The sequence below is a fragment of the Setaria italica genome, chromosome V (assembly GCF_000263155.2).
Source record: "Setaria italica strain Yugu1 chromosome V, Setaria_italica_v2.0, whole genome shotgun sequence".
Classification (NCBI taxonomy): domain Eukaryota; kingdom Viridiplantae; phylum Streptophyta; class Magnoliopsida; order Poales; family Poaceae; genus Setaria; species Setaria italica.
This window is the reverse complement of record NC_028454.1, coordinates 44,904,992-44,918,504: the sequence shown is the minus strand read 5'-3', so window position 1 is coordinate 44,918,504 and position 13,513 is coordinate 44,904,992. Positions and strand designations below refer to the sequence as shown.

At 46.6% G+C, this 13,513-nt stretch overlaps 2 protein-coding genes across 2 annotated transcripts in view; one reads left to right on the top strand and one right to left on the bottom strand.

The window, feature by feature from the left end:
- The window catches only part of LOC101766261 (uncharacterized protein At1g28695), a 2,963-nt gene extending 1,449 nt beyond the window's left edge, over positions 1–1,514 (bottom strand). The window contains exons 1-2 of the mRNA XM_004971023.2: positions 1,024–1,514; positions 537–920 (exon numbers count right to left, since the gene is read on the bottom strand). Of these exons, the coding sequence (XP_004971080.1) occupies positions 537–920; positions 1,024–1,239 (600 nt within the window). The 5' untranslated portion in view covers positions 1,240–1,514. The remainder of the gene's footprint in view (positions 1–536; positions 921–1,023) is intronic.
- A 2,693-nt stretch (positions 1,515–4,207) lies between these two features.
- On the top strand, positions 4,208–11,717 carry LOC101765437 (dynamin-related protein 3B). The gene is made up of 20 exons (XM_004971021.4): positions 4,208–4,808; positions 5,605–5,887; positions 5,970–5,998; positions 6,093–6,194; positions 6,730–6,798; positions 6,880–6,939; positions 7,026–7,139; positions 7,287–7,335; positions 7,471–7,580; positions 7,669–7,761; positions 7,858–7,950; positions 8,189–8,326; positions 8,702–8,812; positions 9,439–9,540; positions 9,648–9,690; positions 9,866–10,014; positions 10,092–10,238; positions 10,655–10,707; positions 10,817–10,916; positions 11,024–11,717. The coding sequence occupies exons 1-20, from the start codon at positions 4,410–4,412 to the stop codon at positions 11,249–11,251; spliced, it is 2,472 nt and encodes an 823-aa protein (XP_004971078.1). The 5' UTR covers positions 4,208–4,409; the 3' UTR covers positions 11,252–11,717.
- Positions 11,718–13,513: the final 1,796 nt, after the last annotated feature.

Here is a 13,513-nt window from a genome sequence, read left to right as displayed (position 1 = left end):
CGATAGGCCAGGTCGAGTAACGGGCACTCTGTCGGCCGACCCGGCCCGCCCACTCGGCGATCGGGCGCATGCTGGCGCGGAAGCCGCCCGATGTGCGAGCGGGTCGCGGGCGGCGCCCTGCGGCCGAGCGGGCTCGACCGGCGCGAGCGGGCGGGCGCCGGCGAGCGGGCGCGGCCGGCGGCCGGCGGGCGCGAGCTCCACCGCGGCCGGCCGGTGGAGGAAGAAAATACCTGTTAGTATGACAGGTGGGTCCCACGAACGGTGTTAACAGGAGAAGAAAACGGTGCTTGTCCCGTCTATAGCGATCTCTCCAACCAAACAAAAAATAGGATCATCCCATCCCATTCAACCAAACAAGAAATGGGATCATCCCATCCCGAAAAACTGGAACGGGACCGTCCCGTTCTACATTGTCTCCCAACCAAACGCACCCTAAGGTAACATCGGGGAGGGTAGCTTTGTAAATGAGCGCACATTGGATTGGACCAAGACAACTGTTCAAAGTCCAACTGCTTGGCGCGTGCGGGCGTACGTACCGTGAAGAGGAAGTTGTAGCCGAGCTCGAGGATCCTCTGCTGCAGCTGGACCTTGCTCCAGACCAGGTCGATGTAGTCCTTGCTCATGAACACCTTCTCGTCGGAGAGGTTGCGCCCGGCGGCCGCCGGGAGGAGGTAGCAGTGCGGGTGCACGGCGCGGCACCGCTCCAGCGCGCCGCCGTCGAGCGCCACCACCAGGAGGTGCTCCGCGAAGTGCGCGATCCGCTCGCCCGTGCGGAAGCTCTCGAGGAAGAGGTCCAGCAGCGAGTCCTCCGCTGCCCACGCCTCGTTCACCGACGTCATGATCAGCGTCCGGTCCTCGTCCGCCACCGCGCGCAGCAGCCGCTCCAGCTCGTCGTCCTGCTGCTCCGGCGCCGGCGACCCCTGGATAGATGATCCAAAAAGGAAGAAAAAAAAATCAGATGCAAAGAAACGGATAAAAAATCAACAAAAATTGCTGCTTTCGGAACTGGTCTGATGGATTAACCTTTGCTTCGGCTTGAGCAGTAGCAGGAGGTTCTCTTGCCGGATTCGCCTCTTGGGCGGGAGCATCAAACTCCGCGGTTCCATTGGCCCAGCTCGATATCCCCGTGAAACGCGCGCCGCTGCTCGCCGACGTCAGGAAGAAGAGCAGGACGGCGGCGGCGGACGCCCCGAGAATGAAGGACACGAGCTGGTGAAGCGCGTTCTGCTGGCTCCCCATCGCAAGATCGAGCTGCTGCCCAACGCCGCCGAGAGAAGCCCAAGAGCAGAGAAGGGGCGCAGAGAGAGGAGTGCCGTGGAGGGAAACTGCTTGGTCTAGTATTCTTCGGTTCGTTTTCCTTTCCCTTTAAAAAATCCTACTGAAGAAACTTAACAATTTGGTGTGTTGGGGTGTTGATCTTGTCAAGGAGGATGACATTAGCCGCTGCGACCGATTCTGCTGTGCTACACACGGTGTAGGATATTGGTGTACGGTTATGTTTCGCTGTCTTACATGTGCATTTCTAATGCTCATGTGGAGGGTCAAACCTTCTCGGCCTTATCATGGAAACGTTCTGTGCTTCTTCAGTAATCTGAGCCTGGAAGCTGTTGGTCCATGTGCATCGGATTCAGAAACTTCCTACTGGGTGTCTGGGTATGTTGTACGTACGTCGCCACCAACCATCATTCTTTAGAGTGCAAATGTTGCAGCCTTCCGTGCTGTACATTCTCTGAAATGGTAATTCTTTACACGGGTTCAAAGTAACTAAAGATTCTATGCATGAGTCATCAGTGTTTTGCTGCAGACGTTTCCCTCTATCATCAGAAAACTTTTTTTTTCTTGTAACCACAAGCGTGTAGATTAATCTTGTATTGGCCGTTTGACACCTCAGCAGCCTGTACTACTACTGAATACTCTGGTGCGCAACTAACTTATCGCCTGTTCTGCTGTTCTCGAGCATCTCCAAGAGTACCCAAAATCCATTTCCAAAACTTATTTTTAGGCATGATCAACGAAATCAGCTTGTTCGCTTCAGCTTATCAGCCGGCTTATCAGCCACCAAACAGTGTTTTTCTCTCACAACAAATCAGCCGTTTCAGTTTTTCAACCGGTTTATAAGTCCCGCCGAACAAGCCCCTAACCTCCAACAGTACCCAAAGCCTACTCCCAATCTTTCCACGCGCCCAAAAGTACCGGCCTCCGGTGCCAAATATCCGCCCGGGATCTGCGCTCCCAATCTTGGATTTCGCGTCATCGGCTACGCAAAAATGGACTGTGCGTGCCCTTCAACCTGGTACTAGCTGAACCATCCTTTCAGTCAGGTATGCAGCACTTCGTTTCCTTGTTTTCTTTTCTTGGATTGAACCATGCTAAGATTTTGTTATGCGGGATCATACAGGAAACAGACAATTGCACCTGAATCTGTGAATTGTTGATGGTTCTGCTGTCATCTGAATTTTGTACCTCTAAAAATCAAACACATAGTGCTCAGTGAAGTCAGCGTTTGGTATGCTAGCTTGACGTGAAAAATCAACAGATGAGCCTACACAAAATGATGATGTGGAAATAATTTCAATTTTTAGGGCACGAATTTTTAGAAACTGTTGGACAGGAGGGTATCTTTTAGCTTCCAAGAGCTTTTGGCAAGTGCAAAAACATATTTTTTATACTATATTTTTGAGTAATAAACAACAGACAATTCAATTTGTTCAGCGCTTCACGCTACCACGTGTGATCGATCCACTGGTGATTTATTACTAGCATCTTCAGTTCCTTTCGCTAACGACTCCTTAATCGTGTACAGATTTCACGTGGCCCGTGCTGATCGAAGCCCGGACATCGCTAAAATAACGTTCGTCCTCTAACTGTGGGCGATTCCGGTCGAGCTTGTTCGTTGTTAGTTTCCAGCTAAATTATTGATCGGTTTTGTCAAACTCGGATGGCACCGTGCGTTGACGAGATGCTGGTGACCTACTCATCTTCCGGGGCAGTCTCTTTTTTCCTCTTCGCGGGTCACTGACCTTGAGGAAAGTAGCTGTAGAAAGTCTTTTTTTTTTTAATGGAAGTAGCGGTAGAAAGTCACGATTGACTGGTTCCGGAAGGCTTGGGGGAAGAACGCACCCAAAGATTCCCGCCGGGCCGGGACTTCGCCGTTGGGGGTTTCTTTCTTAAATAACTTGACCCAACTAAGGTCTGGCCCACGTTGGAGTGCAGCCGTGCAGCCCATTGATGACAGGCAATGCCGCTCACTTTTGTCACTCCAACTGGACCAAGCGGCCCACTCATCGCAGGCCATCGACTCCCTTAATAAAGCGGCAAAATTCCAAAGAAGTGGTGCGGTGGTGCCAAGTGCCAAGTCATCCAAGCTTCGCGCGCCGCTGACCACTACTAGTTTCCCAAATGATTCGCTCGCGTGTCAGTGCAGGGGCCCCCACCGGCAGAGGGCCCTTTTGGCTGGAGCCGTGGTGCCGACGTGCCGTGGAGGGCCACACGCAGCTGGTGGCCAGTGGCCGCACTGCCGCCTCGTGCAGTCGTGCATGTCCCTCCCTCCCCAAGGCAAGCGCCGCCCTCGTACCGGGCTTCCTGAAGTGGACGGCCATCGCGTGGCCACTCTCTCGCTGGACGGCCAGGATGGCGCTAGGTGCCTGCCTGCCGCATCCCTGCTACCCGAGCGGCGCGGGGACGTCGCGCTCACCTGCTCGGTCGCCCCGAGTCCGTGTCCGTGCCCCTGCTCCGGCGAGTCGGCGAGACTCGGCGGGGCCACGCAAGAAACGAGTAAACTGGCCTTTACCGTTTTACCCTTCAAAATTTTGCGTTATTTGATGATTTGTAAAATCTGCAGTAGAAAAATCTGTGACATAGTAAGTACAATCCCCTGTGAGTTTGACACACACATAAATTCAAAGATGCTTGCACCTTGATACGTAGTCCATCAAACTTAAGAAGCACATTGATCTCCTGATCGTGCACAACGGTAGTTTGTGTATAATTTAAACAGTAAAACGCGGGAAAACACGATTGCCTATTCACCTTTGCAATTCTTCCTCGACAAGAAAACACGGTCACATCAGTTTGAGTTCAAGTTAAACAGTAAAACGCGGCAGGCGTCTTTGTACCGGAATCCACTCTCCATGCCTACAAAGAGGAGCACGTTCTTCTTGTTCCCTAAGCCAAGAAGCTGGGGGCTACAAACGTAATTTGCCCGCACGTCTCCTTCCCCGGCATCCGGAATCCCCCCCTCGACGCCTCTCGACTCGATTTGAAATCCCCCATCCCGAAATCGAAAAAAATTAGAAGAGGAAAAAGGAAAAGCTCTCGATCTAGGGATCCCCTTCCCGGCCTCTCGTTCCCCTCCTCCCCCAAAACCCTAGGCCAGCCTAGCGGCGGAGCTCGCCCGCTCGCACCGGACCATGGCCGAAGACCACTACACCTCCGCGTCGTCCGCCGCCCCGTCGGCGGCGGCGACCGCAGCGGCCGCTGCGGCGGCCGCGGTGGGCTCGTCGGTGATCCCGATCGTCAACAAGCTGCAGGACATCTTCGCGCAGCTGGGGAGCAGCTCCACAATCGACCTGCCGCAGGTGGCCGTGGTGGGGAGCCAGAGCAGCGGGAAGTCCAGCGTCCTCGAGGCGCTCGTCGGCCGCGACTTCCTCCCGCGGGGCTCCGACATCTGCACGCGCCGCCCCCTCGTGCTCCAGCTCGTGCACCAGCCGCGGCGACCCACGGACGCCGAGGCCGATGAGTGGGGCGAGTTCCTGCACCTCTCGGGCCGCCGCTTCTACGACTTTCGAGAAATCAGGCGTGAGATCCAGGTCGGTATCCCCTTCCCTCACCGCCGCGTGGGGTGATTGGGCCCGTTGGGATTTGGAATGACCAGTTGTTTTGCCATATGCGTTCAGTGGATAGTATTATTGCTAGGGAGTTAGTGACAGTAATATTGTGCTGTGGCTGCTCGCTAGGTTTGAGATGTTTGTTTAGGTGTCATGACTGCATTTGTTTTGATGAATCATGAGTTGGTTTATGATTTGCGCATGAGTTGAATAATGTGGATTAAAACACAATTTGGTACTGTCTTAATAACTTATAACATGCTTTTGGGTTGTGAGGTGGTGCTCTAGGACAGTAACGATGGCAATGCTGGGTTATGTGGCATCATCTCTGGTGTTTAGCGGTAGTGGTGATGTTGTTTTGTTGCTGGTTCCTTGGGTGATTTTGTGGTTGTTTCAGACTACAGTATGTCATATTGTATCTTATGTTTACTCAGTCATCTTCAGGTTGGCACTTGTTGAGGTGTCTTAACAGTTTGTTTGGATGTTGAGATTCTTTGGATCATCGGGTGTTTCATGTGATATATAGGTTTTGATGCTATTTGCAATACAAATTAGGTTGCTATTAGTGTCTGTTAGGAAGATATATGGATAAGTGAACTGGAATTTGGGAGTACAGAATTGTTGGGTTCATCCAGTGTTTGATAGAACAGCAACATTATTTGTTTGGTATATTGTTTTAGTTCAATTTTCATATTTTATTTAGTTAGTGTGGGTAAAGTGATAAGTGCTCCGCAGATTCTACGACTCCATTGTTAAATGTTCCTCTGCATCTATGCAGGCAGAAACGGACCGGGAGGCGGGTGGTAACAAGGGTGTATCAGATAGGCAGATACGTTTGAAGATTTTTTCACCAAATGTTCTTAACATTACTTTGGTCGATTTGCCTGGTATTACTAAGGTGCCAGTTGGTGACCAACCAACTGATATTGAGGCCAGAATAAGGACTATGATTATGTCATACATCAGACACAAGACATGTATCATCTTAGCTGTTTCACCAGCAAATGCAGATTTAGCAAATTCTGATGCTCTTCAAATGGCTCGGGTTGCTGATCCTGATGGTATGTGTGCCCTGCAAAATCCATGTCTAGAACATTTCAGTTCAGAATTGTATCTTATTAGACTGATTTATTGTTCTCGTAGGTTCTCGAACAATTGGTGTTATCACAAAGGTTTGTTCCCGAGCCTTAATTTTTAAGCTACAGATTATTTATGTATCTCATGAGTCCCACTCATCGTGGTTTTGTCTGTTATTATTTCTTCCAGTTGGACATAATGGACAGGGGCACTGATGCCCGCAACTTTCTGCTGGGAAACGTTATCCCCTTGAAACTTGGTTATGTTGGCGTGGTCAACCGAAGTCAGCAGGTACTTTTCGCTATCTTGGAAAGGTCATCAGTTCACACAAGTCTGTCTTAACTGAAGGGTTCTACTGCATTAATGATTCTGCTGTTGCCATTGCCATCTTGTTGAAATAGTTCGATTTTGTTATCAATTTATTGTTCAATCGTTCATTACTTGGATTATTGGAACATTCAGGCAACAATTTGTGGCATTTCTGCCTTCTTGTTACTGATGTAGAGTGGATGGAAACTACTCCCTCCGTCCCAAATTACTATTTGTTGTGGTTTTTTTAGATACATAGCATTTGACATGCACCTAGATATGTATTATGTCTAGATACATATTAAAAGTTATGTATCTAGAAAAGCCAAAACGAATAGTATTTTGGGACATAGGGAGTATAGCTTTATTAAACTATCAAAGAACTCTTTATGTTTATATAGTTAATATAGTTAATAAGATGAACGATCATTATCCAAATCTTGCTTTACTCATCAAATATATGCATTTTATTTGTTTTTTGAAAAGGTTTTTATTTACACCTTTGTTAATGATGCAGGATATCAACTCAGACCTCAGTATCAAGGATGCTCTGGCTCGCGAAGAAAAATTCTTCCGTACTCAACCAGTATGCTGCTCTACGGTTGCTATTTTTTGTTTTTTCATATTGCATTTTCCATATTGAAGGAATCTGTTTGCCCCTTCTTAGGCATATCATGGTCTTACCCAGTACTGTGGTATACCACAATTAGCAAAGAAGCTAAACCAGGTATGGTCGTGAATGAGATGTCCATTGTAATCCAGCTTGTATATTGTGATTTGAATTTGAAACTAAATCCATTTGTATGGTTTCAGATTCTGGTTCAACATATAAAAACAGTTCTGCCGGGGCTTAAGTCACGCATAAGCAGTCAATTGACCGCTGTTGCTAAGGAGCTTGCTGTGTATGGTGATCCTGTTGACTCTAAGGTCTGTTTTTGTTAACTCTCTTTTGGATAAAGTGATAACATAAACTTAATTACTTGACTGGTGCTTGTTAAAACAAGTCTGGCTCATCCTTATTCTTGTTCTTTTTGTCTCCTTGTGATGGCCCATCAATTTGTTTCATGGTTGCAGGCTGGGCAAGGTGCTAAGCTTTTGAACATCCTAGCTAAGTACTGTGAAGGTAATTACTGAACCATGGCCATCTTTTACTATGGAAAACTATGTATACCTCTAATAGATAGAATTGCCTATTACTTTCCTGTGGTGTGTCTTTATTTTTAAACACGAAATTGTTATTAACTTTTGTATCCTGTAGCTTTCTCTTCAATGGTCGAAGGAAAAAATGAAGATATATCGACCATTGAACTTTCTGGTGGAGCAAGAATCCATTACATTTTTCAGTCTATCTTTGTCAAAAGCTTAGAGGTGTGTAGTTAAGCTTTCTTTCTCTTTCTCTATGCTAGTGGTTTTCATTATATGTGCGATAACATGAGTATAAAATCTGTCTCTACAGGAGGTTGACCCTTGTGAGGATGTTACCGATGAAGATATCCGCATGGCTATCCAAAATGCAACTGGTCCTAGAAGCGCTTTGTTTGTACCTGAAGTAAGACGCACCTGCCTCTGTTTTGCATGCATTATAGAGACATACAGTTAGTCTTTGGACAGTTTAGCTGACAATTCTTTTTCTAACAATCTTTAGGTACCATTTGAAGTCCTTGTACGTAGGCAGATCAGCAGATTGCTTGATCCAAGTCTACAGTGTGCACAGTTCATATATGATGAACTAGTAAAGGTATGTACTTGTCTCTATCACTTCTATGGCATGTTTGGACAGATTGCCTTGGATTACACAGCTTACACTGTAATGATTTCTTGATATATCTAGAAGGCATGAAAATTCTCCCAAAATGGGCCAGGCCAGTACCTTTTGAAGACTGAAATGTGTGCTTGTTTGAGCACTATATGCACAATGTTATCTACCATACTGCTGTACTATTGCTATTTCTCATAACTTTGCTCTTTTGCTGTAGATGAGCCATCGCTGCCTTGCAACAGAGCTGCAGCAGTTTCCTATACTTCGCAGAAGCATGGATGAAGTGATTGGGAAGTTTTTGCGGGATGGGCTTAAGCCAGCAGAAAGTATGATAGCACACATTATTGAGATGGAGGTACATACCCTCTTGCTATTTGGTTATTAACTTAAATTTTTCCTGGTACCTGCTGAAACTTGATATGCTTGCCCATCCATCATCAGAAGTTCTGAACCTTCAGAATTATTCCTGATCTCATCAAATTGTGTCACTATTTTAAGAACAATAAGGTAAATCTGTGCGATTTCAGCTATTCTAATGGCCTTTCTGGAAAACATGGATTGATTTAGGAATTTTTAGGGTTTAGTTTAGTTTTGTACTAAATCCTAGGGAGTAGGATCCTAAAACGACCTTTCCAAACAGAGTGCAATCATCTGCATGATTATTTACTGACTCTTTGCATTCATACATCTTTCTTGTTTTTCTTCACTAGTGATGGTATTAATTGTGCAGGAGGATTACATAAACACATCACACCCAAATTTTATAGGTGGCAGCAAGGCTGTTGAGCAAGCACAACAGCAAGTTAAAGCTGCTAAAATGTCAGCAGCGGTGGTAAGGAAGGTATGCATCTGTTGTGTCTACTGTTATAACAAATCTTATTACGAGCGACCTCTCAAATCAATATCGGCCAGAACATAGTAACATCACATGTTCCACGTCTATGAATTTTCTTGTTTTTTTTGGAATGGTGCATGACAAGGATAGTCTTTTATGCTTCAAATCATAATGGACATCAATAAACTGATGTCAAAGTCAACTATGTCTTTTCCCTTTGGAATGGGTTTGGGCAAACGTCTAAGCAAACTTGTACGGCCATGCTAGAACTCGTGGTGCTAGAATGAAGAATTGGAGTTGTGACCACATGCTGTTTCTTGTTAATGGGAAAGCCTATTATTTATCTTTGGGATGCTTTTTCCAAGTTGTATTACTTTTATGAAGATATCCACCAAGTTTGCTATTACTCACATGCACCTTTGGAGTTTTATTGTGCAGAAAGAGTGGTTTCTCTTACGTACTCCTGATTTAACTTTATTACATTTAGGGCAAGCTAAAACATCATATATTTTTAAAAAGGAGGAAGTAGTTTTTTGGAGGCATAAGTTCTCAGATGATGTTTGCAAGTTAGCTCACATCTTACCAATTGATTATCCCCATCCACAAGTATTTATAAGAATATTGAATTGCAGGATGGAGTAGATGCTGATAAGGTGCAAGCTTCTGAAAAAACTCAAAAATCGCGTGCGGTATTGGGTAGAAGTGTAAATGGAGTGGTTACTGACCACATCCAGGTTTTTCTCATCATCTTCTTTTAGCAGTTATCCGTCTGTTCACTTGGTGGAATTTTTGGGCACTTGTATCTTGACTCTTTCTCTGCATTTGTCGTGTAACTTACCAGGGTGTAAGGCCTGCTGCTGAGGCTGACAGACCAGGATCTTCTGGTAAGGAATTTTTTTCTATCTTTGAGGTTTTTTTTTGGTGATTCTTTCCCTGTGCATTTTTATTTGGGCCTGGTGTTTTCGAAACCATGTATCTCAGTCCAGTTACCTGGTATCTTTTATCATCCTAGTGTTTTCAAAACCATTTATCTGTGTCCAATTACCTGGTATCTTTTAGGTAGTGGAAGCACATCCTTTTGGAATTCAATATTTACTTCCAATGAGGACCGAACGCATGCTTCTGCAAAAGATAACTCAGCAAACAGATCTTATTCTGTACCTACACCCAATCTGGAGCATTCATTCTCCACGATACAGTTAAGAGAGGTGAGGTATCTTATTTATTTTCTCATTAATGCTATTCACATACACTGAGTGATTGATGGGAGACCCTTGCTGAACAGCCACCAGCTGTCCTGAAACCATCAGAACACCAGTCTGAGCAGGAGGCACTCGAAATAGCAATAACAAAATTGCTATTGAAGTCATATTACAATATAGTGAGGAAAAATGTGGAGGACTTCATACCAAAAGCAATTATGCATTTCCTGGTATGTGATTACTGACCTATTTGTCCACAAGATGCCTATTTCTGTGTTTGTTCATTTCTTATGCAATCCATGTACTATTGCATGCGTAGGCTTAGTTAGAATGGAATGTTACTGAACACTGAATTCATGGTGTCAAACTATACCAAGTATGGTTACATACCAATAGCACTGCTGTCCTTATCGGATAGTGTTAAGCACCACTATTTTTCTGGATTGATCATGATGATCATTGATGTCAATTCCTCTTTCATTAAGTGATTGGTTTCTTCTTTATCAGCGCTAAACATTGCATTTGAGCGAGCAGATTGCTCCAGAATTCCAGACTTCTTAGTGTCGAGGGATGGATTTGAGAAAGCTGTCTTGTAAATCTTTGCCCTTTTCATTTCACTTATCTGTGACATTGATTTCTGTTGCAGGTTAACCACACAAAAAGGGCGCTGCATAATTACCTTATAACAAAACTTTATAGGTAGGCAAATGTTTATTAACTCTTTGTTTTAAGAAACTCTATTTTATGTAAGCAAATAAAAGTTATAAGCTATTACGGTACAATTAATATTCTCTATTGCCGAATCCAGAGAAGATCTCTTGGAGGACTTGCTCAAAGAACCTGATGAGATAACCATAAAGAGGAAGCAGATACGTGAAAATCTTAAGGTCCTTCAGCAAGCTTACAAAGTATGTTTCGTGACTCTTTAATTCCTCCATTCAAAAGTCCCTCTGGTGCCACTTGATCTCACCAGCACTTTGCTTTTGTTGCCTCACGTTTCTTCTGCACTATTCAGACTTTGGATGAGATACCACTCGACGCAGAGGCAGTCGAGAGGGGTGGCTTTTCCCTCGAGTCTGATGTGATTGGTCTACCAAGGGCCCATGGGCTTTCTTCATCCCTACATGGATTCAATGATGGAAGCTCACCATATTCAACCCCAAAGCAATCAAGGTCAAGGAGATCCAACCATTCCGGGGAGCAGCCCCCTTTCAATCCCAACATGAGTGGCAATGGTTTTTGATGTCACCTTTTGCCATGGCCTCCCAGATTGGTTATTGAACCAAAACCAACTGATGTGCTGCAAGCACACCCTATTCTGCATCGAGTTTGTTGGCACCCATAGATATATGTTTTTTCTAGTTATATTCTTTGTAGCGCTGCGCCGATGAAGCCTGACATGGTGCGAGTTTTGTCATTTCGCTTTTTGTACAGTAATATCTTTGCCCAGTCATTTCGTCGTAAAATGATATCGGTGATGGGTATAGTTTTGTTCGGACCCATGGAAGAAGCTATGGAAAGTTCTGCTAGGTGTAGTAGTGCCAAGTGCCTGTATGTTACCACGGATTTGCCGTGCAAAATATGACATGGCTGGTATGGTGGTGCAAAAAAAGTTGTGGCAAGAATTTGTTTACCTTTTTCGTTATTTTGATTTGTTGGGCCTTTGTTAATAATGTGATTGTTAATGAGCATTGTGATTTGGCGAATAATGTTCTTTGTTTTAACATAATGCTTCTATGTACTTGTGAAACCGAACTAACTCCAGGATGAGTGAAAGTGAAACGGAAGCAAAAATAGTTCAAATCGTGTCATTGCAAACTTGCGGAGTCTAAATTGAAACGGCTGATGTATAGCTCTGCAGATAACAAACGAATTGGCGTTCGGGTTTGGTCCTCAAGCACGGCGCAGTGCTGCTTTGAGTATCTATACTCCTAAACTAATAAAGGAGTGCAACTGTGCAAAGGATTACCCTTTCGAAAGAAGTACAAAATTGTTTATTACAATACAATGTCTGAAGAATTTACAGAGAAACATTCAAGAAAACACACTACATTAAGCGACTGCAAACTCAGGCAAACGGCCTATTAGCAATTTAGCAGTATCTATACATACGGACTCCTTGCCGTCTGAGGATGCGTTTGGTTTCAAGGACGGGACGGGATGGGATGGGACGGTCCATGGATGGTCCAGTGTTTGGTTCCGAGTCATAGGGGATAGGGACGTCCCATATGAGGAATATACCCCAAAGATCCGGGACGCCCCCGTCCGGGAAAAACGAGCGGACGGGGGCGTCCCAGTTCCGCTTCGCTCGTCACGTGAGGCGCGCGTGCCGCCCAAAGCCACCGCGCACCGCTCCGCTTCTTCTTCCGTGTGCTCTTCCCGTTGCTCTGTTCCCCTGGGCGAAAAACAAGCAGCAGCTCAACCGGCCGCCGCCGCCGCCTTCCCCGGCCGCCGCCGCCGCACCCGGGGCCGGCCGCCGCCACCGCCTTCCGCGCCCGCCGCAGCGCCCGGGGCCGGCCGCCGCCGCCGCCGCCTTCCGTGGCCGCCGAGGAGCCCGGGGGCCTTCCGCCGCCGCCGCCGCCTTCCGCGGCCGCCGAGGAGCCCGGGGCGGGCCGCCGGTGCCGCCTTACGAGCCCGCCGCCTTCCGCTGCGTAGATCCGGGGCCGGCCATGGCCGCCGCCTTCCGCGCCGCGCCCTAACCGGCTGCCGCCGCCGCCTACCGCGCCCGGGGCCGGCTGCCGCCGCCGCCTACCGCGCCTGCTGCCGTCCGCCGCCGCCGCCGCCGCCGCCTACCGCGCCAGCCGCAGCGCCTGCTGCCCGATCCGGCGCCGTTCCTGGTGATAGTGGTAAGATTGCTCTAACAACTCTAGTTTAGGCATTTTTCTTCAGTGAGTTTAGGCATTACATTTCATAATTCAGGCTGTATTCATGAGTAAGAACACCTACGTTTCTGAAATCACGTGTTAGGACGACACGAGGGTCGGGCATTAGACAAGCCTGATGCCGAGTATTTAAACAAGCCTCTTGAGAACTATGCTGAGATGGAAACAATCTTTGGGAAGGATATGGCTACTGGCAAGTTTGCAAAGGATTCAAGTGCTCCTCTTGGTACAGAAGATGGTGATACTGAAGATGGGGCTGCAAATGGTACAGAAGAGGATCCTAGTAGTGCTTTTGAGGAAGGGGCAACATCTAATGCAAGACCTAACAAGAGGGCCAAGATTGTTGAAAGTGCAGAGGAGGGGTTGATTGGTGCGTTCAACAGAGTTGGTGACAAGCTTGCCATGGCTATAACGCAGGTTGCTAAATCTAATAATGAGCTGCCAGAAGATCTCTTTGACAAAGTGAATAGCCTTTCAGTTTCAGGCTTTAATGATCTTCAGATATCCACATACTATGCGCATCTGGTGGCCAATCCTCTCATTGGTAAAGCTTTCTATGGCTTGCCATTTCAGCACCAGTTACATTGGATGGCTATGTTTGTTAGTGAGAGGTTCCCTGGACA